This window comes from Psittacula echo (assembly GCF_963264785.1).
Source record: "Psittacula echo genome assembly, chromosome: 1".
NCBI lineage: Eukaryota > Metazoa > Chordata > Aves > Psittaciformes > Psittacidae > Psittacula > Psittacula echo.
Window position 1 is genome coordinate 66,381,717 of NC_137735.1, and position 26,772 is coordinate 66,408,488.

General features: G+C 38.1%; 1 protein-coding gene across 6 annotated transcripts in view; it reads left to right on the forward strand.

Moving 5' to 3' along the window:
• The window catches only part of ANAPC10 (anaphase promoting complex subunit 10), a 42,662-nt gene that overhangs the window by 9,201 nt on the left and 6,689 nt on the right, over positions 1-26,772 (forward strand). The window contains exons 5-6 of one of the 6 annotated variants that reach the window (XR_013958525.1): positions 19,493-19,594; positions 20,106-20,239. The exons of 3 other annotated variants lie outside the window; for them this stretch is intronic. Coding sequence is in view for 1 of the 3 variants with exons in the window: in XM_080634680.1 (XP_080490806.1) it covers positions 19,493-19,522 (30 nt within the window). In the remaining 2 variants the exon portion in view is untranslated. Of the gene's footprint in view, positions 1-19,492; positions 20,017-20,105; positions 20,240-26,772 lie in introns of those variants that run through there. 2 more of the 6 variants (XR_013958526.1, XM_080634680.1) reach the window with 2 other exon arrangements.

Sequence of the window (26,772 nt, forward strand, 5' to 3'; positions counted from 1 at the left end):
TGACACTTCTAGTCAGGAAAAGTTTCTTTCATGGAACAAGTGAGATGATATTTGAGCTTAACTGCTTAGTTTTGCTAGCCTTTTGGTAAATAGTAAGAGCAGATTTCAAATAATCCATGGTCTTTGTAGAAGTTTACCTTGTAGACTAATCAGGTTACCCATGAAAATACCCAGGTATCTTTGCTTATTTTTGGGTTACAGTAGCCTCATTTTTCAGATTCCTCTTCTCTGGAGTGCAGCAGGTAGTGGCTCATATATTGGGAAAGTTTGAAAGTAATGGAAGGCATTATTGTAATGGAAGGATTGGAATGACAAGGGAGGTGCTAAATAGTGATTTGAATTTTTACTCTTGGGATTTATATTTTTTTCACTTTGGTTTTCAGTGTTTGAAGTCCTAACAGGAGCAACTTATAAGCAGAAGGCTGTAAATGCAGTGGGAATAAATAGGAAGTGTAGTAAGCATTTATACGTCTCTTATGTTGGCACTGTGTATCTGTCTATATCCTTTCAATTATTTCTGATGTTCTCTGTAGTTTTGACCTATACTTTTATACTAAATCTTAACCGGAAGGGTCGGTCTTTCGGTTTTTCTTTTTTACGCTTAAATATGCTCTTGAAAGCAATGAATAATCACATTACTTTGACTTTCACCAGCTGCAAATTCTGTTTGGTTTTGGTTTTGTTTTTGCCTTTTTTTTTTGTCATCTTAACTGTATTGTAGCAATCTGGGAGTTGCACGTCGTGTAGCAGCAGCTGGATCCTTTCCTTGTGCTGGGTTACGGGTCTGTTTTCCGATTGTCCACTAGATGTCATTGTTGTCCTTAATGATCAATTTGTGTGCTTGTAGGCTACTCTTCCAGTAGTCTTCCAGGTTATCCTTTTATAATAATAATTAGTACATGTAATGTTTGGTATGTATAACTACTGCAACCAGTTAAGTTTCTTATACAGTGGTAAACTTCCACTTTTCAGGGTATATGCGTTATTAAAGATTATAGAAACAATAAAATGTATAATAAACATATTGGTCTTCTGTGGTTTTGCAGGCAATATTCAGCTTTTTTTCTTGAAAAACACAGGTTTCTATACATAATGTATTCAGTTAAAAAAGGCACTTCTAAATGAAAAAGTTACTACTATTGTTTATAGTATATAAATAATTAATATGTTGCATGAGAGCAGTAATTCCTGGGCATACCACATTCTCATATGCTTTCTTACTTCAAAACTGAGATGAATATATGGTCAAGCTGCTTACTAATGACTTACAATAATTTGAAGTGGTAAAGATAAATACTAGTTACTTTGTTGCCACTGTGATGTTAAATACTGCTATCAATTTTCACGTTTCCTAAACTACTTGATACTCAGAATATGTTTCTACAATTTTTCTTAAGTCCTAAAACTTTCTGTTCTTCAGCTTTTCTGACACATAGGTAGGTTATGAAAGCAGTGTGAACAGTTATGAGGTCTTTAGAGAAATCTGCTCAATTATACAATGATTCCATTGGTTTCAGGACTGATTAAGTGACTGGAAAATCCAGCTAAATCATTTTATATTTTTCCATGGATGTTTGCCCAGTTCATAGTTTCTAATGAAAGTCGTGTGATGCTTCCGTATGTGTTCTTCCTGATGGTCTAATTATCAAAACAATGCAATGTGCTGTTAGGTCAGGTTTCATCGCTCATATAAGACTAGCTTTAGTTTGTGGTCTAGTGTGTAGGCATGTCTTTTTTGGAACCTAAGATGGAATTACTTTCTGAACAAAAGTTTTAGTCTCCTTTGAGAAACAAGTCATTTGTACCTCATCCTATGGGTGAGAACAGCCATAATAATCTGGTATTATTCCCTTGCTCAGCTATAAGAACTAGGGTTAAAATGTGTGCAGTAAGCCTTCTCCTTTGACTTAATGCGTTTTTATCACAGCTGTCAAGCTTGGACGGCAGATGTTTTCTCATTTCCAGTCTGAGTTCTCTCACATAATGGTGTAAACAGCCTGCATGGACAAGATAGTCTACAGAGGCATTTTTGGAACAGCATCCAGACACCATCCAGATTTAATAACTTAAATCCAGTGTGTGATTTAAGTTATTGCACTTTGCCATGATATGAAAATAACCCTCTGCAAAGGATGTGAATGAAATGTTGGCTGCAAAATATCTCTGGTCTCTTCAAATAATGCTCACCTGCTTGTTGCCTTTCTACCTCTCCAAGATATTTAGGTCATCAGCAGTTAGCCTTTGCATAAAAAGATTGTATTGTGGCATAAAAAGTGATGCTAAGTGCAGGTAGGATTTCAAGTAATATTTGCCTAGTAGTTTCAATGTCTTCTGCTGTCAGCCTGTAATGTAGGGACTTTACACAGAAAAGGAAGACACCAGTAAACTCTTGCATTAGCCAGTCCTATGTCTTTGGGTGTAAAAGACACTTCGGGAAGGTGTGAGTCAGACTTCCTGAATATAGTTACTTGCTTCTCAGATGAGTTCAAATATGAGAAGCCACTGGTGTTTAATCACAAAATTAAAGTTGCTTTTAGAGGCAGAACCTCTGAAAGAGACAAAGTCTTCTACTCTGCTGAGCCTGTAGAGGACTCAGCAACAGAATGCGGTGTACATGTCTTGGCTGTATAACTAAGTGAGACGCAACTAGACAGGTGTAATTTCCTTCCAATAGGCGTTAGTTCTTCCATCACATTTTGGATTTTCCTGTGATTTTTTTGACTAGCACATGTGTTTAATTTAGTTGTTTGTGTAATTCAGAGAAACTGGCAAGCTTTGTGATAGTTCCAAAATCATTCCTAGCGTGTGGCATTACTATGTGTAATTTGCTTTTCAAATTGTATAAGGGTAATAATAATTCACATGACAGATAAGATGTATTCATGTTCAGGTCTAAAAGGAAATTATCAGAATTGCCCCATTGAAGGGGGGACAGGAAGCCTCTAGCTTGTGAATGTGCTTTCTGTATGCAATAGGGCAAATCTGCAAACAGATGGCATCATGGCTTTGTGTAACCTAAGTTAGCAAGGTGTTTGCTTCTTTCGGAAGCCATTCAGTCTGAAGCAGGGCTGCTAGAACAGGGTAACTCTCCTGGCTCGCAATATGTATGCAGTGCACCATCACTGGGCAGCATTGCATATGTGTGCAGTGCTGCCCGGTGTAGCATTGCACACTGGAAAAAGATTCTTTGTAGGAAAAAGAATCTTTGTCACCGGAGGTCCTGTGTTGTAGACTGTATCAAAGAGCGATACCAAGTTTTAAACATTGCTTTGGAAGAGGTCTGCTTTAACTCACTGGCTGTACTCTTTCCTCCTGGAACAAAAGCCTCCTTAACCTTTTCAACAAGACTAGGTTTAATATATATATATATACACATATATATATACACACACATATATACATCCTGAAGATGACTTTGAGGACTCAGGTGAAAGCTCTGTTATCTTAATATGTCTTTGCTGGCAACAGTGAGAGTCCTTGGTTTCAGCTTTTTGTTTTCTATTGAATTGCTCTCTATTTGGTTTTCAGTTTGGTTTCTAGCCCGTTTTGTCTTGGTGTTTTGCAGCCAGGTGCTCCAGAGTTGTTGCAAGCAGAGCAGCCTTCCTGGTGATGTGGTGTTGTGACCAAGCACCACGGACAGGGCTGCTTCCTCACTGTTGGAAGAGATTCTGCAGTACAGCAGGGAGGTATCAAACAGAGTGGCCACACTGGGGAGGTTTTCAAAGAGGTAGTTGGAGAGATTACAGTAGGGTCCTTATGCCTGCAGTGTCAGTGATTGTAGTGAAGAGGCTGGACTTCTCTAGAATTTTCTGAAATTCAACAGCAAGCAATATCAACCTGTTTTCTGTGTGTGCAGTAAACTTACTGATGAACAAGGAGATAGTAACTTGTCATAGGACTATTGCAAACTAATGAATCAAGAAAATGCACTGCTTCTGAGTTTCTGAACAAACATTTCAAAGGTGCATTTTAAACTGCTTTCCTGTGAAGATGGAATACTGAGTTATTACTGCTTTAGATTTCTGACTAGGTTTCAGGTACTTTGATTAGAAACCATTCCTCTGTGTTCCTTTTCCATGTAAGAAAAGATGCATTTCTGACCCCTAATTATTCCTTGGGTTCAGAATGTCAATTAAAAATACTCAGTCTGCTTTCTGGAAACTACACTCAAGGCTAAGAAAAGACTGAGTATGCTTTAGTTTTATAGAATTTCAAACTGCAGTCTTTCTTGCCTGTCTCCAGGATGCCCCATAGATGAGATCATCACATCAGCTTGTTCATTTCAATTGTTATCTTGCTGTTATGCCAGCTGGGTATGGATGCAGTCAGTACCTGTTTCTTACATCTAAAATTGATCATTACTGGAAATCTGCGAAGCAGGGGGTGTAGAATGATCCACTGGTATTAGTTATTAGGTCTTGGGGTTGATGACAAGGGTGTAGGAGTCAAGTTTAGGAATCAGGGTTATTTCAGTTTGATACAATTGGTACTCTGTATTTCCACCTTCCAGCAGAAGAGGATATTTGAAGGGATGTTCACATGAACCCCTTTTTACAAAAGAAAGGTTAATATGATGACATAGCATCAGTATTCACTGCTAATGTCATAATCCTTGTAGATGATATCACCTGCTCTTTGTTCCTGTGCATATTTAAATCAACTAATATATACTTCAAACTGGAAACTAGGAACAGGATTGCATTTTTCCTGCTTTTCATACCCTGCTATGGTAATATGATGGAACAGAGCATGATGTTCCATCATATGCAATCATGAGAGACGCAGTTATTGAAATAGACTTTTCTGCATATGAGGTATACGTGTACAAATAGCAAGACCCACATTAGATCTAGAAGAATTCTGAAGAATGGAAGATTATTTTGGTCCACACACCATAAATGTTAAGTATTTTTATCTCTACCTTGCTCTGAAATGGTATTTTAAGAGAAATAAATATCTCTTCTGTTGGATTTTGAAGAAAAAAGAGGAAAATAGAACATTGTTTTCATGCTATGGTGCATGTGGGAAGATATTTTTTCTTGCTTTATACGCCAGCATTCAAAAACAAGTCTATGAAGGAACCTTTCCTTGCCACAGAGGGACTCAATTAGGCAAGGGTATGTTAAAGAGGCCCTGTATTTTTAATACTGTCAGTCTGACTTTACCTTCTGAAGCAGAGGAAAAGCCATGTGAAAGAAAGTGGTAACAGCTTCATGTAAGGCAGGAACTTGATGAAGTACAGAGCTTTTCTCGAGGGAACTCAAGTATATAGAGGCTAGGAACTGATCGAAGCACAAATTTTTACATACATGTAAAACCCCTGCCTGGAATTACGGCCTTTTTTGTGATGATATAAGTTCTACTACAGAAAAGAAATTAGAACATGTATATTATTTTTCATGTAAAAGTGAAAGAGCTTCTCTCTCCATTGCCAATGTGAAAAGGCAAGATAAGTTATTGTTGTCAGTTGATTTGTAAGTTACGTTATGCTGTGTAATACCTGTTTTGTAGCAAGTTTTTGGTTTCATGTTTTCATCTCTTATGTGCATGAAGCTCTAGTTGGAGAATTTGAATAGATTTCTTGAAGCTTGTTAAGTATATATTTTACTTCTTTAAGAATCTTTTTGGCTAAAAACTTAGATAATAAAAAAGTATGTTATCAGTGGGGGGGAAACTGTCCTCCTATATGATGGGGATTTTTTCATAGGCTTTAATACAAGCCTGCAGTAGTGTATTCTAATTACAATAACTATAAATTAATTCTAGGCCTTTCTATGGCAGACATGAGCAGGTTGCAGATAGTGCTTTGTGTGTGAGGTGGGAAAAAGCCGAATGCTTGAACTTCTTGTATTAGTATGGATAGAATTATGGCTTTATAGCAAGTATAGAATAGTATAGGAAATCAACTGCAAACTTAGTTGAGCATATTCTGACACTCTTTTGAAGTCTGTAGGTTGATAATACTGTTTTAGAGTGGTTATAATATTATCTTGCAAGAAGGTTAAGTGGTTTGTTTGTAGTCTGTGCAGATTGCCTATGCTATTGGACCAGTGTCCGAAGTCAAAGTCCCCATTGGGTTCTGTCCAGTTTATATCTGACTGAATTATGATGTTCGCTGCTACTAGGTTATGAATGCCTGATGTTTTTGTTCAAATGGGTTAGTTCTGTCTAAAATTGCTTTGTTTGCACTGGTATAATTTACATCTACCTAAAATACCTCACAAAACCAAGGTAAAGCACCATATACACTTATGTATAAAGTTCCTTCTTCAATTAGACCAAAATAGAGCACTTTCCCTTTCAGTCTTTAAAATCCGTTGTTCCCATTTGTTCATCAGTTTGTTACATTGACTCATCTTCTTTTGGTAGTATTTTTCAGAATAGATGTTTGTTTTCAGTGGTACTTTAATACTGATTAAATAGGTATTTGAGATTTAATGTAGTGTGTATTCCTCTGTGCTGTTAAAATTTATTGCATAATGGAATCCATATTTCCTAATTATCTCTGTGGTTTTCTCCCATACTACAAGACTTCCTAGATAATTTCAATAGGCTTTTCAGTTTTTGTAGCAGCTGTATAATACCCGAAGTGGTAGAATACAGCCATGAAAGAGTGCTGGTTTTCCATGGTAGTTTCTTACCTTCTTTATAACTTTGAAAGATTTCTTCAGGGAAGACTTGAATAATGGTGAGCAATGTACTAACAGACTAGTCGTTATACAATATATAATTAGTAAAGATGAAGAATCTCTTCTTTGTAAGAAGATTTTGTGTGAAGGGTGCAGAAAGTACATATATGTGTATGAAAGGGTCTGTGAGACTAGGGTCTGTCATTTTTCCTCTGCACAGTTTGTCAGTGGCATAGCAGTGATGCTGACTTGCAAAAATTCTAGCTAAAGCTGTGGAATAGTCTTCTTTAATTTTACCTCTATCAAATTTTGCAGATGATTTCCAAACCCCTCACCCCTGTGCTTCTGGCTTTTGTGAAAGCATTTTATGTAGCCTTTAACCCTTAGTGCTAAGTATAGTATCTCTTTGTTTCTTTTTAAACCATGAGGGTTTTTTTCTTTAGTGCCTGCATATAGCAGCAATGCTGATCTGTCTCTGTGGTAGCATTACCAAATTTTTGTTGATCTATAGAGAGATCTATCAAATGACTGTGTTCTTCAGCTCCTAGGAATTGGTCCAAATATGTATATACTTAAGTACAAGAGATTATATATGTATTTAAAACAGTAGCCCCTCCCCACCCTTCACTCTCTGAAATACAAGTTGTAATGAAACTTATGTGCTATCAGGCTGAAGAAAGAAAAGCATGTTTTTCTTTTACATGCCCAAAATGTAGTGAAAATCCCTGTGGACAGTTGTGTTTACAAGGGTAACTGTCTGCATTCAATTGTGGGTTATAAAAGTGCTTGCTTGAATAAATACACTGAGCTATCAGACAGAACAACCGATAGTTCGTTGGACTAATTGACCTTGTCAGTAGAATAGAAACACTTGCAAATAAAATTCCCATTGCCAGCAAAGTTGCAACTGAAAACCCCTGAAGAAACTGTGTATATCCTCTAACTATCTTGGAATGCAATGATTCAGTCGCCAGACGTGCAGTGGTGGGGTAGGAGGGAGGAATCATTAACTAATAAAGTCTTGTATGCTGGCATTCTTCAGTGACCTTTTTGTAGCGTGAGGTTATGAGCTCCTAAAAATCATAAAAGTTAACCTAAAGTTAATTTTTAAATCCTAAAAATCCTGAAAGTTAACCTAAAGTTAACTTCTCATATTCAGAGTTATATTTTCTAATAATTATTACTCCTTTTCCATATCTCAGGTCTCCTTGTATTACTTGTTTTGCTGGTCTGCTTTTATTATTATGTACCATTTTCAGCAAAGGCAAAGATGTTTGGCTAGTAACTACAGCTTGTTGTCATGAGGGTAGGGTATGTTTGCCATTCTGCAGCAACAGTTGACTTACTGAATGCCAGTGTCTATAACTACACGTACTGTGGCAGTGTATCTTTTTTAATATATTCAGATTGCGTAACAATGGGAAAGAATCACAGTAAATAACAGAATATCTGTTCTTCCAATCAAAAGCACGATGGAACCATTTTTTACTTTACCAGTGATGAGTCATGTATCTTATTAAAAAAAGGAAAATATTTCACTCCAGGAATAAGTCTTCATAGATGCATTAGTCATGTATCAGGCATTTTCTTTTAAAAAGTTGGATAATGTCACACAGGTGGAAGTACTATTAGAGAAAAAACCAGGCTTCACTGTGTACTGTAAAAACATGAGTTTACTTTGGTTAGAAAACAAAACAGGAAAAATGACATTTGGGAAAAAAGTCTGAAAAACAGTGTAGTTAGCTGCTAAATAAACTTCAGAGATGAAGGTTTAAAAAAGCACCAAAGTTTTTAAAAGGGGGGGAAATAGTGTGTTTCACCTTAAGTAAGAGACAATGTGTAATAAGGGATTTTGTGGTTTTACAGCTCAGTGCATGTGTTTGAAAGCTGTTCTCTCAGCAACGTGGGTGGCAGGTTATGCTACCATATAATGTATTGTAGTTGGCTCTCCACACTTGTCAGGGTTAGCGTTCAACCATTCGGAAAATTTTCCCATTGTTCTATCATGTGAACCAAGGCTAGTGTTGAATTCCCAATAACCTTCTGCAGGAAAAGAGGCTTAATTAGAAAGTTTGAGATTTGATTACTTCTGTTATTGTCTTAATGCACTTCTCTCTAATTTAGGTGCTTATCTGTAAATGTAATCAAATTTTGCTCAGAAAGATGAAAAACAAACTTAAATACTGTACTGCAGTTGCTTCAATACTTTTAAAAGAAAACTTGTGTACTCAATTCTGTCTTTCTTCAGCATTAACACTCTATTTCCATCTTAAACATGTTTGCTTTAGATGGATCATAGCTTTTGGCAGCTACTGCATTTTTAGCAAATAATACTGTTTCTAGTCAGAGTTGCAAAAAAAACCCAAACCAAACCAAACCAAAAAACAAGAAAAACCCAAAACTGTGTGTGAGGTCCTTGTAAACTGAACCTTGGGAACGTTATGTTATTTCTGTATTTTCCCTTCTTTTGTGCTTCTTCTCTATTTCTGTCATGATTATAAATTACATCGTTTGAACTGGAGAATTAAAACCATTTTATTTTGTGATTCCTGTAATTTAAAAAAGAGAATGCTTGGTTTATGTGTATTTATGTCTTTCTACCTGTTATTTCAGAGGCTGGCACACAGAGAAATAAGCAATTATGGAATTGAAATTCCATTGTGCCAGCACCTCCAGGGCATAATCCAAAAAAAACAGAAAAATCGCCTGCTGGGTTGTATGCAGTATGTTTGTGTGAACATCAGTGTCTGCTGTTCACACATCATTTTTTACTGAAAGTTCCTGTTGGAATAAAGGTTCTGTGTTTGGAGAGTGCACTGAGATATTTGTTGGTTTTCAAAGTTTGCAGGGATTTCTAATTGCAGTTTACCAATGTAGGCTCACTGGATAATTCTTGCAGATAATCATTAATGCTTCAGAAGTAAGAGAAGCAAGCAGAGATTTGGTTCTGGCAACATAAACACCATATCAAGAAAACTCGGTGCTCTTCCCCTTTTGTAAGCATTCTGCTTGAAGACTGAACATGGGAGTGAGGATAAGATGGGTGGGTAGAGAGGAAGATGATAGCACAGTAGAAGAGACTCATACTTAGTTTCCCTACTTCAGTATTTTAACCTCATCTCTTTCTTCCCCTTCCTGTGTTTTCTAGTTGACCTTTTAAAGCAGTACATCCAGCATTTCACAGCTTGTACTGGGTTTCAGCGTGCAAGCTCATCTGGAGTTGTGTTGTGGTGCTCAATCAGATTATTTCTGTTGATCAGAATTAATTTAACTGTAGTTTACAAAAAGTGTAATACTATTCACTTGCAAATTGTAGTGTGTAGCAACATCTTATTTCTTATTTGTTTTTAAACTCTCTGTGCTTGGGCATGCTTTTGGAGACCCTGGTAGGTAAAGTGTTTAATGCAAGGACACATGATTACAGTTTCTAGTCTTTTTCTAGATTCATAAAGGTGAAGAGAAAAGGAAATGATTTTAAACCAGATTATAGGGTTCAAGCTAGGTAAAGTGTGATAGTTTACCTTGATAGTTACTCAAGGTAATTATCTATTTATCTGATGAAAAAACATTGCTGAAGTCCTTTTACTAGTCTGCCAGTGGCAAATGATGTCAGTGTATTCTTGCCAGTATAAAAATTACACTTTTGGTTATCTATCTAAAAAATATTAGATTGACTTCACTTGTGGGTTTGTTTTGTGGTTGTTGGTTTTTGTGGTTTTTTTTTTTTTTTTTGGTTCCTGCCTTCCTCAGCTGTGGTTAAGTTCATGTCATATGCCCACAAAACTATATACATGTGTGTCTTTTTCCTTCAGTGAAGTAATTACAAAAAGTATATGTCTTTTTACTGTTATCAATATGGCAACAGGCTAGGTCTTAAGTATAGATTATCTTAATTTCTTCTTCAGAATAAAACTTCAAGCTCCTCCACCCGGGAGTGGTCTTCCATATTAAACAGCAAATTACTTATGAGTTTGTATTATTGTTTTTATTACTTCTTGTGAAAATGTATGGCAGTCCATTGCAGAAATTAAATCAACAGGTGGTTGGGGCACAATGTTGAATTTTTTTGATCATTAAAAGGGGAATGCCTGCACTCTAGATTTCCATACAATGTTAATTGCTGTAACAACATCATGTGTACCTTTTAGTTTTGCTTGCTTGTAAAGATTGAAGGGAAGCTTCTGGTAACAATTTTAATTATGTGTGTGTCCACAAGAGGAAATTGGTGTGTGGATTGTCTGTTAGGGTTTTCTCATGGATGTTCAAGGAGGCTTCTGGTCACATAACTACTCTATGATTCTATGATTCTATAAAGCCAGGCTAAGGAGAGCTAAGGAAAGCTGAAAATTTTTGCCTTTTTTTTTTTTTTTCTGTATCATTATTGGTTTTGGGGGAAGAAGGGTGATGGGAGCAAACCAGACACCTGATTCTACTAGTTATTTATCAGGGCAAGAAAGTAGGTACCATTGAAGAAACTGTCTTGAGCAAGAGTCTCTTTGATCTTCAGGGAAGAGGTCTTGGAGAAGTGCTTTCTGCTTTCAGCAGAACTGTATTTGAAAGGGAAATATTTTTCTGAAGTAAAGGACCCTGCATACTGCGTGGAAATAGAGGGCTGTTGACCTACCTCCTTTTTTTTCCCTCATTCTATAACCATATGCTTTCCCGTCCTTGGAGTTCTCCAGACCTGAGAAATCTGAAGTTAACTGTCTGGTTTTGCATCCCATATGTAAAAACATCACGGGAATCCATTACTGAATGCCAGCATCTTTCTTGAAAGATTTAAAACTGAGCTCCTTTGTGTCAAAGATGATAGTAAGACGTTGCTTACTTATTTCTGCTTTTCTCTTTCTGGAGAGGTTGCTAACCAGTTTGAAATGTCTTGCAGTGAGTGGCATTTGAGCTATTTTTTTTCCACAAACTGTGGATCAGGACTGAGAGGATAAAGTCAGTGAATTATAAATAATCAGCTTTGATTTACCTGATTGTCTTCACAGACTTGGTTGTGGAAAGTAATCCTTAGAAGGAGCGCTAGATGATCTCAGACAGTGAGAAGTGCTAAATACGTGCAGAAAGGTCAAAGCAAAGATTGATTTTGATCCCTCTGGGTCCTACTACTAACACAGTATTAAAATACTTCAAAGAGGAAATCCAGTAGTTGACATGTAATTTGGGTTAAGCATAAGAAACAAAGGTATAAAAGGAATGGGGACTTTCTAGAATATCTCAGAACTAAGAATCTCTTGTGCTGTCATCTCAACTGGTGCTGGTATCTCAACTGGTGCTGGTCAAACTGGCACACCGCACCTTATTTTTTTTGCTTCACTTAACTTGTAGGTGACAGCAGCTGGGAACATGATGTGACTATCTTAACCGCACTTCTTCAGCAGTTAGCAGTGGGGTTTAGGGACGAAGTGGCTTCAATGTAGTAGAAATTAGGAGCCAATTGGTTCACCACTTGTTATTTTCTGGCCTTTGTGTGGGTTCCATATTGTAAGTATTGTTATTTGCATCAGTATAGATTCAGTCAGATTTAACTCTTTGTAGTAAGTTTGCCTTCTGACGAAGTTATCCAGTGCTGCTATGCTACTGAATAAGATCTAAAAAAACCCCAAAAAACAGCACCCCGTGGACTGGATTGCCATGCTTTATGTCAGGCCAGCACGAAAGCAATTAAAAATTTCCTAAATTCACACGTAGCGTTAGCATGCATAGCCAGTAGTAAGAATATATTATTCTGTATTTCCAAAATTATACAGACTTTTTCTTCAGGTACAAGTAGATGACCAGATATATTTCATGTAGGTATATGAGGGGGTATATCATTACAATCATCCTTTTTTAAAAAAAAAAATAATTTATTTTTTTATTCTTTTAGTCCTGAAGCTTAAAATGGTAGTGGAAAATTGAGATCATTCACAATGTCATTAAGAAAGTAGTTATGGGAAAGAATGGTGTCGACATGACAAGTTAAAGCAGTCTTTGACATTCAGATGAAAATGCTACCTGGCAAATGATAAATACCTAGAACAAATACAGACTTCTTGAGCAAGAGATTCAGTAAATTCAGAGCTATCGTCATGAGAGTCCTTTCTAGACTTAGGTCTTGGCTCCCTTGAAATGTTTTGTTTGGGAATCAGGTGTCTGCTAGGAGCTTTGGGAATGCTGCTAGACAGTGTGTACATTGTATTCTTTGCTAAGTTAGCATTTTTTGGGGGGGTAGGAATCAAATGTGGTTTTAGCCTGTTCCTTATCTCAAGTAGAGCATGGAAATGTGTCTGTAGATCTGACGTATAATTTATTTCTGAGGTCTGTTCTTTCTTTTTCAGTCATAAGATAAGCAAGATCATGCATTTGAATAGGAAATGCCTTTCCCAGGATTTTTCCATTTTTTGCAGGAACACACATGAGGGTGGAATGAGAGTAATGTAACATATGTTTGGCTTGAGAGCCTGTGCTTTCTAGCCTTCTTCATTGAATTTCTAAACTAGGTTTATCTCATAGTCCTATTTTGTTTCAGAATGAGTTCTGGAGTGTTTTGGCTCAAGTTAAAGGAATGTTAACAAATATATGTTTTTATTGAGATGTTTCTCATGAATGCTGTTCTCAGTCTTTGAATGATCCATGAGAGTCTAGCCCCTAGTACTCATTAAGCTAGTTTTATTTTTTATCTTTCTCTCTTTTGTATCTTCCAAGTCAAATTCAACTCTGTATATGAAGGATTTTTTTTTTTTTTTGTAATTTCGATAATTTCTCCTAGCAAATGCAGAAAATCCTAATCTATTACTTCTTTTCAAGATGATGTTACTGAGGATATTTAGTAAGGCTAAATAAAATCATATTTTGGTTTTTCATTGTTGTGTGGAGTTGCGGTTCCACATCAGGAGAAATAGTTCAATAAACTTTTCAAGTAGGCTTCCCTCTGGTTGAACAGGTCACTGTTGTGATTATGATGGTCACCATGTTTAACGGAGAGGTTTTCATTAATCATCTTTGGGTAAATCCAGCACTGCTGGGGTAAGAACTTCTACTGTGGAATTATTAGGCTTTCTTCTTATTGTTTATACTGTCTGTCATGAGGAAGTAAAGATTTACTCGCATAGAAGAAATAAATTAAGCAGAGGAGCATACGTACCTACAGGACTTTAAGATACACAGTAAGTCACATATGTGTGTAATCCAATTCCATCAGGTTGTTACTGACTTCATGTCTCTAAGCAGTAAGATGATACCCAACAGTAGCTCTAGTTTTAAGACTTAGCAGTTGTGCTTGGTAAGCAAGTTTTCGGTTTTGGCATTCTTCCCTCACTGCTGCCCCCTCATTCTTCAGGAGAGTACATGATGTAGTTATTTTTATTCCCATACAGTTTATGCTGAAGAGCTGATATTCTTACATCTGTTGAATGCACAGTTAAGACTATTCCAGACTGCTGTTTACAGTAGATGTACTGTTGCAGTACAGGTAGTCATTAGCCCAGCAATGTATGGCTCCATCTGAATATCTTTTTGCACTATACCTTCCTTGAGTGAGTGGTAACTCCTAGAAGGAAGTAAAAATATAGAATTCATCAAGATTGAGAGAAGCAGAGTCTAGAGTTTGACCTCCATGTGAAACAATATAAATGGATGTATAATGTATATGATGTATAAATATATGAATGCACTGCACAAATTTATTGTAAGTGGAAGTTCAATGACTGAAAACACTACTGGGAAATAACTAATTTTACAAAGGTGCAGAAGTTTGAAAAATGAATGAAAACTGCACTTGCATTTTTCTGGACATGCTTGCATATGGATTTGTGAGAAAGCACAAGTAAAAGGTAAAACTCTTCTGCACTCCTTCCAGCATGTTACAGAAAAAGAAATTGTGTGTAGATGTAAAATTAAATGCTTCCATTGGGCAACAGTCCTGATTCCAGCTTTGCAAATTTATGGAAGTGTATTCTGGCTCGTATAAAACTACCCAGCTGAACCTCTGACAGATATGTTTCTTCTTTTTTGAAGTTCATTTTTATGAAAATATATCTCCAGTGAGTCATGTTTATGAATTTTGGGATCTTTCTCAGATGAGACATTGCATTGCATTTTAAGTTTACACAAATAGTTTTCACAACAGTCTCTTGCATTTGTTTCCAATGAGTAAATATTCCTTGAGTTGAGCATTGCTTCTGCTCTGGATCCTGTGAAATGTTACTCTGCATTTGCTTACTGAAATCTGGCATGCTATAATGAACTTGAGTAATGTTACAGTTTATCAGGTTTTTGCCTTTACTAAGTATCTGCATCCACAGAGTCCTTACCCAGATGCAAAAATGTTTTACTTGTTTGTATACTATACTTCTGCAGAGTTTGGAGATTATTTACATAAGTTTAGGGTATTTAAATTCCTTGATTTTTGGGAGAGGCAACCCTCTTTCATTCTCTGCTTCCTCAGAAGTCATTCCTGTGGAACCAAGAGCAAAATTTTCACTTAACCCCAGTGTCTGTCTTACAAAGCAACAATTTATTCTCTTGCTGGTAAAGAATAAGTAGGAATTTTTTTTTTTAATTTTGTAGCATTTAGGTGTAATTTATTGCAACATTTTTCTACCAATTCAAGTCACTCAGGAACTACTTTTTTTGGTAACAGATAAAATGTTAGTCATGCAGTCTTGTGAGCGCATCTTCTGCTGGAACGTCAGAAATCTGGTTCTCTTCAGTGTGTAGGAAGAGCCATTTTCAGCAAGGGAAATGTTTTTCTGTTCGTTTAGATGTGCTTATTTCCACCTATAAAGGGTGGTTGAGAGCTAACAGCTGGCTGCTACTACTGCTCCTGACTTTTTTAAAAATATCATGGTATTCCCTTTATAATATATTAAGTGTGGAAGACAACTTCCTTCTGCACGTAATAGAGGAGCCGACAAGGAGAGGTGCCATGCTTGACCTCGTGCTCACCAACAGGGAAGGGCTGGTTGGAAATGTGACGCTCCAGGGCAGCCTTGGTTGTAGTGACCACGAGATGGTCGAATTCGAGATCCTTGGGGCAGTGAGAAGAGCATGCAGCAAGCTCACTGCCCTGGACTTCAAGAGAGCAGACTTTGGCTTCTTCAGGAGCCTGCTTAGTGTAAGGATCCATGGGATACAGCCCTAGAGGGCAGGGGGGCCCAAGACTCTTGGTTGTTATTCAAGGATCACCTGCTACAAGCTCAGGAGTGTTGCATCCCAACTAGAAGAAAGTGCAGCAGGAGGGCCAGGAGACCTCCTTGGATGGATAAGGAGCTGCTCAGGAAAATTCAAAGGAAAAAAGGGGCTTATAGAAGGTGGAAGCAGGGACAGGCAGCCCGGGAAGAATACAGGGATGCTGTCTGGGAAGCTAGGGACCAGGTGAGGAAGGCTAAGGCCCAGTTAGAATTGAACTTAGCTAGGGATGTTAAGGATAGCAGGAAGGGATTCTATAGGTACGTAGCGAGTAAAAGACAGACTAGGGACAACACAGGCCCCCTTCGGAAGATACGGGAGAACTGGCTACCCAGGATTTGGAGAAGGCTGAGGTTCTTAATGACTTCTTTGCCTCAGTCTTCACTGGCAAATGCTCTGACCGCACCACCCAAGTCTTGGAAGGCAGACGCAGGGACTGTGAGAATGAAGACCTTGGGCCCACTGTAGGAGAGGATCTGGTTCGAGAGCATCTTAAAAACCGAAACGCACACAAGTCCATGGGACCTGACGAAATCCATCCATGGGGCCTGAAGGAGCTGGCAAATGAAGTTGCTAAGCCACTGTCCATCATATTTGAAAAATCATGGCAGTCAGGTGAAGTTCCTGACGACTGGAAAAAGGGCAATATAACCCCCATTTTCAAGAAGGGGAAAATGGATGACCCGGGGAATTACAGACCAGTCAGTCTCACCTCTGTGCCTGGCAAAATCTTGGAGGAGATTCTCCTGGAAGGCATGCTAAGGCACATGAAAAACAAGGAGGTGGTTGGTGAGAGCCAGCATGGCTTCACTAAGGGGAAATCCTGCCTGACCACTTTGGTGGCCTTCTATGCTGGGGCTACGAAACTGATGGACAGGGGCAGAGCAGTTGATGTCATCTACCTGGACTTGTGCAAAGCGTTCGGCACTGTCCCACACAACATCCTTGTGTCTAAATTGGAGAGACATCAATTTGATGGGTGGACCACTCGGTGGATAAAGAACTGGCTGGATGGCGGCGTGCAAAGAGTTGTGGTCAATGGCTCAATGTCCGGCTGGAGACCAGTAACGAGTGGTGTTCCTCAGGGATCGGTGTTGGGAGCGGTCTTGTTCAACATCTTTGTCGGTGACATGGACAGTGGGATTGAGTGCGCCCTCAGCAAGTTTGCCGATGACACCAAGCTGTGTGGTTCGGTTGATACGCTGGAGGGAAGGGATGCCATCCAGAGGGAACTCGACACGCTTGTGAGGTGGGCTGATGCCAACCTGATGAAGTTTAACCATGCCAAGTGCAAGGTCCTACACGTGGGTGGGAGCAATCCCAGGCACAGGTACAGGTTGGGCAGAGAAGAGATTCAGAGCAGCCTTGCAGAGGAGGACTTGGGAGTGTTGGTCCATGAAAAAATGAACATGAGCCGGCAGTGTGCGCTCGCAGCCCAGAAAGCCAACTGTGTCCTGGGCTGCATCAAGAGGAGCATGACCAGCAGGTCGAAGGAGGTGATCCTGCCCCTCTCCTCTGCTCTCGTGAGACCTCACTTGGAGTATTGTGTGCAGTTCTGGTGTCCTCAACATCAAAAGGACATGGAACTGTTGGAACAAGTCCAGAGAGGGGCCATGAGGATGATCAGGGGAGTGGAGCACCTCCCGTATGGAGACAGGCTGAGAAAGTTGGGGCGGTTCATCCTGGAGAAGAGAAGGCTGCGTGGAGACCTCTAGCAGCCTTCCAGTATCTGAAGGGGGCCTACAAGGATGCTGGGGAGGGACTCTTCATCAGGGACTGTAGTGACAGGACAAGGGGTAACGGGTTAAAACTTGAACAGGGGAAGTTTAGATTGGATATAAGGAAGAAGTTCTTTACTGAGAGGGTGGTGAGGCACTGGAATGGGTTGCCCAGGGAGGTTGTGAATGCTCCACCCTTGGTGGTGTTCAAGGCCAGGTTGGATGAGGCCTTGGGTGACATGGTTTAGTGTGAGGTGTCCCTGCCCATGGCAGGGGGTTTGGAACTCAATGATCTTAAGGTCCTTTCCAACCCTAACTATTCTATGATTCTATGATTTTCTAGGATGCAAAGTGCAAAGCATGAAGTGTGATCTCTAGGCTATTGCTGCAACTTTATCAAGATGATTTGATACAGGCTTGGCTGTGTATGGGTAGTTTTCAGACACTTAAATCTTTAATATTCATTGCACAATCTGATTTTTTTCCAAATACCTTTTTTTGGTATAATTTAACTGTAGCTATGTCTAGACATATTTCCTGGATATGGCTAAACAATTTTGAAGATAAATTATGAGCCGATTTTTTTTTTTGTGCTTTCACACAAACATAGTATTTTTCCATTATATATGTTAGAGCAAATGGGAACTGCGGACATTGGAAGTACAGTTTTCATCCGTTTTGCAAAATTCTGCACCTTTGTAAAATTAGTTATTTCTCATTAGTGTTTTCAGTCACTGAATTTTCACTTACAATAAATTTGTGCAGTGCATCCATAGAGTCCATTTATATTGTTTCTTCTTGTACCCAGCAATTCTGGCTTGGAAAAAGTGATAGGACCTCTTCCTGTATGCTCCTATCTCCTGGTTTCTGATGTCTTAATTCTATTTGCCTTAAGGTCATCTTGTATAACAAGTAGCTGTTGTAGGATTTTCTTTGAAAGCACTTGTTTGTTTGCTTAGAGGAAATTCTGCTTACTCTCTCCTTTTTTGGTGGATTCTGTGGTGTTCTGTTATCTTCCATAGAAGGCAGCTGCCGGTATTAACACCTTGTCATGTTCTTTGGTCAACAGTCCCATTTGTCATGTAAATTCACCTGAACTGTGGAAGTTTTTTTAATATATTTTCAGACTTCAGTGCTGTAGCATGTTGCAAAGCTCTTCTTCAATCCATTTTCTGTTCTGTCTGTATAGCTGTTTAGTCTTCTACTTTCTACTACCCTACTTTCTGGTTTCCCTTGCCTCTCTGCAGTACATGGCTGAAGTGCTGTTGTCTTCCCTGAGAGCAGCCTGACTCACCTGGAAATTGTAGGAGGTGATGTCCTTATTCTGAGTGGATGAAACTTTGAAGAGGAACTAAGATTTTTAGGCTTTAGTACAGGAATTGGAAAATCTTGGAGCTTTTCAGCACTTTTGGGGGGCAGGGAAGGTGGAAGGAACTCAAATTCGTGACTAAGGGAAGGATTTAAATAAAAGGGCTAGTAATGTATGTTGTCTTACGTAATTTTTAAGAACTTTGTGCCCAGTTGCCTGTGTTATGAAAAACCCCATTTTGCATACTTAAGCAGATGGGGTTTTGATAGCTCTGTTGTTGTTTTGTATTCTGTTGTGTCTAGAAAGTTGGAATGCAAGTAGTGCCATTTGTTGGAATGAACTCAGGAAATTATAGGGGCTTTTGTTGTGCTTACTGCTTTTTTTGTAAAGCAGGTTCCCTGGTTTGTTGGTTGTTTTTTTTTTTTTTTTTTTTTGGTTGGTTGGCTTGTTTGTTTGTTTGTTTCCCCTGTTTTCTGATCAAGTAAAATTTACTGGAAAGGTTTTCAAAGAACCAGTTCTATGAATGACATTTGCCACATTTATGCTCCATCATTTGCTCAAGTTTTACAACTGTTGATCCTGTAAACCTATAATTGTTAGAGAATCTTGTGGTTCTGTTCTGTATCATCACACAGCATATAAAAAATGACTTGTATCAGCTGGTTGTCATCTGCCAGATGCCTACTTAATAGGATACTTACCTTGTGTATATGAGGCTTCCTACTTAGTTACTTGTCTCTGTGAAAAAGCATTGCAGTGAGGTAAGCTTTTATGATTTGAATGCTTCCCTAAAGGTACAAAATAGTTGATTTCCCTACCTGAGATTTGCACTTGTTTCTAAATGTGCAGTGTTGGCCATATATTTTCTAGGTTTTTTTTTTAATGTACTGCTTCCCTTCTCCCATCTGTATCTATAATATTTGCAGCTACTGATAATTTTAGCTGGATAGTACCCTAGTTTTTAAAAAAATAATAAAAAATCAATAAATAAAACCCCCTTTCATCCCTCTTCCGGAATGCTGAAATTTTGGAAAGTTTAAAGACTTGCAGCAAACCATAGCCTTTCTACCATTCATTTTTAGGGCGGGACTGTCCAGATGCAGTCTGTTCCTGTATGTCTACAACTTAGACTTTAAAACAACTTACGTACCAGAAGTAGGCAAACTGAAGCAGAAAGTTTGTTTTGGGCTGCATTACCTATTTTTGACAGTGGTGGCCAGGCCACCACTCTAGAGCATAAGCTCAAGATTTTTTTTTTCATTGCTTTTTCAGCTTCAGCATATACTATCTGCCAAGCTCAAGGGAAGTAACTGAGATTCACATTGGAGCCAAGCCCCTGTAGGTCTGAAGGATTTCCCCCGATACTGGGAGTCTTCTGGAAGTTTAATAGCAGTGCACCTGCAAAGGTATGGCATTCCTGTCTATTGTGACATCTGGTTAATGAGGCATAGGTCCCAGCAGGAGAATGTTAATAAGCTTAGGAAATGTTTGCCTTCCCTTCCTCCACTCTTGACTGATCCTTAAATGAATTATAAAAATCATTTTCCATTAAATCAGAGATCCAGAATTTCACAGCTGTCATGACTAATTGCAAGTGGAGACAGTATATCTTCTGGAGTGACAGGTTCCTGTTAAAATGGACTCTGTTTTAACTGAGACCAAACTAAACTTAGATGACTTCCTGCTGTGGATTGAAGGTTTGCTTTGGAGTTTTAGGCCTTATTTTCATACGTGCACATGTGAAACTCTATGCTAGACTGTGTTGTCACTCTGTAGTTGTTGATTTGATAAATCAACAAATCTGTTGATTTTGATAAATCTGTTTTTCAAAGGGACAGAGAGAAGGCTTTTGTATTTTTCTTAAGTTCCAGTAGATAGGGTGCCTGCCAGTCAAAACCTTCACAGTCCTAACTAATATAATGAGATTTAATTTATGGATATTTCAAGCGTAAATTCTTACATAAAAGTTCAAGTGACCTCACCCAAATAAATAATAGGATTTTAAAGATGTGGGACTCAGAGCAAACTGTCCAAGATTACTTAACATTTCTGGCCTTCTCTGAATGTTATATGCATCTTGAGACTTTTGTTGGGGTTTTTTTTGGTTTGTTTTTTTTTTTTTTAATTCATGTTTTGCTGCCTGAGCATTGTCCCTCACAGAACATCTTAAAGTGTTCACAGCATAACAATGTAAAAAGTGTTCTTTTTTTTCGAGAGAGAAAAGCAAGCAATCTGTGACAAAGCAAGCAATCTGTGACAAATTCGTGATGGTTTTTGCAGATATATTTTTTTGAATGAAGAGTTGTTTTCAGTCAAATTCTAAGGGATGAAGTATTCAAAGATTGTCGTCTCTTTCATTTTGTTTGCTCTTTTGGCCACTCAGAGTTAAGCAGTCAATATTTTCTGAAATTACAATTGAGTCAGTTTTGGCTGACAAATCCACAGTAGCTGACCATTTAGTAGGCTGTTTATTTGTGTCTCAGGCCACATATACCTGATTGTACAAGTGTTACTGGTAAACCCTGTGAGCAGATGTGTTAGTGTGATGGGCAGGGTGCTAGTTTCTTAAGTACCACGGACAGAGGCCCCTCCATCTGCATCAAGACCATCTGTGTCTTAACCTGTGGGCATTCCACTGAAGTGACTTCATCTGTAAGGGGTTTTGTATATGGGCAGTTCAGCACAGCCTTGACCCTTTTGCAGGCATCATACTTATGTTTCTTTGACTTGATACTTTTGAAACAACATTTTTTCCTTTGAGACTCCTGATGTTTCATAGCATGTGCAATTGTACCCCATTTTTTTGACAGTAGTCTTACGTGCATATTTATCAGAGACTCCTCTCATGTCTAGATTTTCTTATTGTCCTCCCGTGTTTTCCTCATTTGATTTCAGAAGATTTCAATGAGGGCAGTAATAATGCAAAATCTGACTTTCCCTGTTTAACATTTCGTGGATTAAATTTCAATGCTGTATTCTTAATTTTATTCCTGTAGTTGTATTGAAATCCTGTCTGAATCAATGAAGTACATCTATGAAGAGATGGCATTGTTTTATCAGCAGAATCAGATCAAATGGTTACTTTTTTACATATGGGGAAATTCTAATCAGAACTCCTCACTCTAAAGAATATGAAAACTCACTAGTCAATGAAACAGTTTCATGAGATGGCTGGTGAATCACTTCTGCTAAATGAAGTTTAGGTTATATCATAGCTCAGTTGACATCATCTGCTTACTTTGGAAACATGCCTGTTTCTGTGATCTACAAGGTGGCAATATGATATAACCTTCTGACATTGGCCAACATGTGTTCTGTTTCTGTGCAAACATGAAATTTGGAAAGGCAGTGTAAGAATCTCTGTATTTGAGCATCATAGATGCTAATCCTTGGGCCACCGTGCAAGGAGGATATGGCTTGCTGCTTGCTCACATTTGGAACCTATCAATGCATTTTTGTAGAGTACCTATGTACTTCCAGTAACTGTGATTCTTGGAGATGGTGTAGTTTTGCTGCTATGATTGAACCTGTATTGTTTTAAGTGATCATAGGAATTTATGTGTTAAATCATAACATAAGGAAATCAGAATAGATCGATTGTTTTTTTGTGTAGGGGACCCCTAAGAGTATAGGACTTAAACATGACACTGTTCTGAGGAATTCCAGTTCTTCAAATGTATTTTAGTGTCCCTAAGGGGATATTTAAAGGGGATGTCCAATGACAATTCTGTATTACAGTTCCAGTTGGATAGCTGTGACAAACTCGTACTGATGCTCAGGTTGGTAATGGTGTCAAGGTGGGGTGGGGTATGTATGTTTTGAACAGATTTCAGACAGGTTTGTCAATAGCTTTTTTTGCAGCGTATCAATGATCTGTCTGCAGATCTCCATCCATCCAGTTGAATGTCTAATGTAAAAACTACGTGCAAGTTTTCAGTGATACCTGTGTAGAAGCATTATGGTTTTAGTTCCAAGCATTACAGTAGCCTACATTTTAATGGTTTTATGCTATTTACTAAGCATAGTTTGTTTTGTTGTTGGTTGTTTTTTTTTTTTTTAAGTGATATTCTGTGGTTGAAATAATTTTGCACCTCAGTCCATTGCTCGTTCACAACTTGTCAAGCCTATTTAAAACTTGGCCAAATGTATTTTAAAGGGTGAGATCCTCATAGTGGGATAACATTGTCTTAGCCTCCAATAGGGGAGGAATCAACAATAACTCTAGTTTAGATGTCTGCCTTTTACCAGCAGTTGACAGTGAAAGAGCCTCAAGATGATGGTGATTTTCTTTTGCTTAACCTAATAAAGGAGAAGTGACACTTTAGAGAGTATTTTCTAAAGAATATTAATTTTTGCAAGACTCTAACATACTGTGATACTGTGACTTCTTACCACTTCATCCAACAGTTCAGAAATGAGTGAAATAAAGATAAACTGTTGGTGGTTCTGGGGACACACACACACACACACAGAGTCACAGCTTAATCGCGTACACTGAATTGGCACATTGGGTACAAATGACTCTGAGATGAACTTGGCAAATGTGATGAAAACTAATCTGTGAAAAATCAAGTCAAATTTAGTACATTCATGAAAATTTTTTGCCAAATATAGTTTGTCATTTTTCTTAGTGTTTCCCTGGTATGTCGAGCTTATTGAGCACTTCCGTAATATGTTTTCAGGGTCTCTGTGGTCTACTTGAGTTCTACTTTTTTCTTAGGCTCAGATACATATTCTGTGACAAGTACTTATTTTGGTAATCTATAACAGTAAGCTTTACTCTTCCTAGCTTGACTTCTTCAGTTGTCTTTAATCAGATGCAACTTTTTCTAACACGTGGGCATTGGCTAATTTTTATTGGTTTAATTGGAGCAGAACAGGCTGAAGAAGGTGGTTCCGTAAAACTTTTTGCAAGAATCTCCTTGACCTTTCTATTTTTCAGCCTTCTCAGTCTTCCCGAAAGTTATTTCTTTCAGTGCATTTAAACAAAAAGCTTATATATGATAGGAATTTTTAGTACTTGCTGGTTTCACTGCCTATTATAGCTTATTCTGCAACTACTCTTCTCTCTGCCTAAATCCATAGTTGAATCTTCCTGAGAGATGAGCTGTGCTCCTCTACTCTTCAGGAACTGCTATTTGAAAGAATGGAAAACTTCTCTTACTTAATGGACTGAAGTTAGATTTCTTGACTGTTTAAGGAGGTGACTGATTATGACCACAGAGCCACCTCCTTAGGTGGTCCTTGCTTCGTTAGAGCAAAGTGTGCTTTTCACAGTGGGTCCTTTGAGCATGTTCCTGTGTTTCTTTTTAAGCTGCTAATGTGCTGTCCCTCCTTTGACTCACTTGGAACTTGCAAAGTTTCTTTTGGACATGCTTCATTTTTCTGCTGGAACTGGTGCATCACTGCTATTAACTGGTTCTCTTCCTTCCTAAGTGAAGTGATGGCTGAAGCCCAAGGTCTGCTACTTCATGTGTTGACAGTTCCAACACTTGGAATTATGCAGAGGTCTACTGATTCTGAATCCTAGTAGCCGTATGGTACGACATGGCAGTTATGAAAAGAGAATTTTGGAAGTTTAGCCAGCCTTCTTTTTCCTTGCCAGTTGTTGTGAAAGCATATTTGGATAGCTGTAAAAAAAGATGCATAAACAGGGAAAAGCCTTTCCCGTATTTGATCACTCAACTTGGAGAAAGTTTGTGTATTGATAAATACTTCATTTCTGGAAATAACATTTATTTCCTCTGGAACTTAATTTTATAATCTTCTTCTTGGAAGAATGCATTATTTATTGGGAACACCTGCTTTGAAAATCTTAGGGTTTTTATGTAACTGTATGGTAAGAGCGTAGAGAAAAGCAAAGTTAGATTTGTAAAGAAGAGTATAGTCACTCCTTTTAATTTCAGAGATGGCAAAGTCACTAAAGTAAAAAGAAGCAGCTTTGTGACAGAAGTAGGAGTAAAATAAATGCTGTTTAGTTTCACAGCCTGTTTTAGAGGCAGCCACTGGAAATACGTGTTGCCATTTTGATCTAGTAGTACAGATAATTAAATGTGATGAGGTACCAGGATCTCAGAATCATGTTGTGTCATGCTGAAGCTGTTATGGCAGCCATAGTTCTCAACTTTCTGTTGGTACATGTGTGCAGAAGAGGACTTTTTTCTCCAGGAGAAGAATCCAGGCTGCTTTTTCTTCCTACATATGCACAGGAAAACTTATGCCTCTGAATTCTGGGAGCTCTGTCTAGCATACATTCTCAGATATATTTGTAATGACCCTGAATGTGAAACTATGTACATTTTTTTTTCCTTTCTGTACCTTCACAAAAGCTATCTTCATAGGGCAATAAAAATCATGTATTGTTTCAAAGATGTTAGCCTGTTGTAAATGTAGCAAAGAATTTGGCTTGGGTTTATAAGCCTAGTACATTAGTATTTTGAGTTATATGCCACTTTGAAGGCAGCACAGAATTTAAACAGAATATCACAAACTATGGAAAAAAAGTCAATATTCAGTTTAAGTAGGATTTAGTGTAATGCAAAAGCCTTCTTTGGACAAATAATTTTCTACCTTACAAGGAGGTCAGCAATACCAGTGTAGAACAAGCTTCTGGTCTTGTGTTCAATCGTCTTTTCCGAAGTATAGCCTCAGGTTGCTTTGGCCTCGGGGTTTTTTTGTTCAATTGTTTTTACTTTGTGTGGTTTGCATCTTCTATGGTAGAACATACGATAGTTGCAATAATAGCCTTGCCAAATGTGTGCAGAATTCTGTAGAACCCCTGGACTCTACAAGATAAAGTGAAGAAACAGGGCTATTAAATTGGCTGGGGAGGAGATTTTTCATTGAGAACATTATTTCTGCTTTGGCTTTCAAAATAACATGGATTACTGGAGTGGGAGTGTATGTCCATAGGTAAAGCTGTAGCTCGCAGAGGAGAGGAAAAATAAGAAAGCAATGGAGAGAAGAAAGCAGGAGAAGAGATAGATGAGAGTATGTAACAGCAGCAAAGGACAAGTGAGTGATTTTTTTTCCATTTTAATTTCTATTCCTTTGTTTTGACTTTTATACTGTTGTTCACCAGTTGCCACAAAATTTATAGTATTAGAAGCAAATTAAAAAAAAAAAAGCAACAAACCAAACAACCAAACCCTAGGCTTTTAGTATATTGTATGTAAGATTACTACGGGACTGCAGGAACTGTCTTGAGTTACTAATACTGAATTTGCATTGACTCTTTCCTTTGTTCTTTCCCCCCTTACTCCCCTTTTTTTAACCTTTTCTGGTAAAACACACAAACTTGTAATTTTTAATTTCACTCAGGTAATTAATAACGCAGCTGGCTTTTAAAACTTTCCTGGAAGCCATTTAATTGTGACTGATTCCTAATGACCTATGTAGGAGGAAAAAATACAGGAGGAAAGTTAATCTGATGTTTTTTCATAGTGGGCTTATGCTGTCGAGTTGGGGTGAAATATATGTGTGTGTATATCTATATACATATATGTATATGCAGTAGCTAGTGCTTCTGAAGAGCAGGGTCAACAGCAAAGTCAACTGAAATGGAGCTGAAAACCAGTAATTACTATAGGTAGAGCTCCTAGGACCACCTGCATTTAAGGTTGTGTGACCCTTTCCATTTTTAAGGCTTAACTCTTAGTTACTTTGTAACTTTTGCCCGAGTTCAGTTCAGACAGATTTTTCCATGCCAGATGTCTGCTTGGGTTGAATTTTTTGAAAGTTTCAGCCAAAGCAGTTCTGTTTCAAGAATAAGGCTAGTGACAAGTATGCTATTTTGCTTGTGTGAGAATATTCTGGTGTCCTTCTTTGATGCTCCAGTGCCCCCAAGCTCTGAAGCAAGGATTTGAAATTTGGCAATAGTTCAGTCTTTGTGTTGAGGATGTGCCTTTTGCCTCCCTGTAAAAATCCACCCAAATTTCCA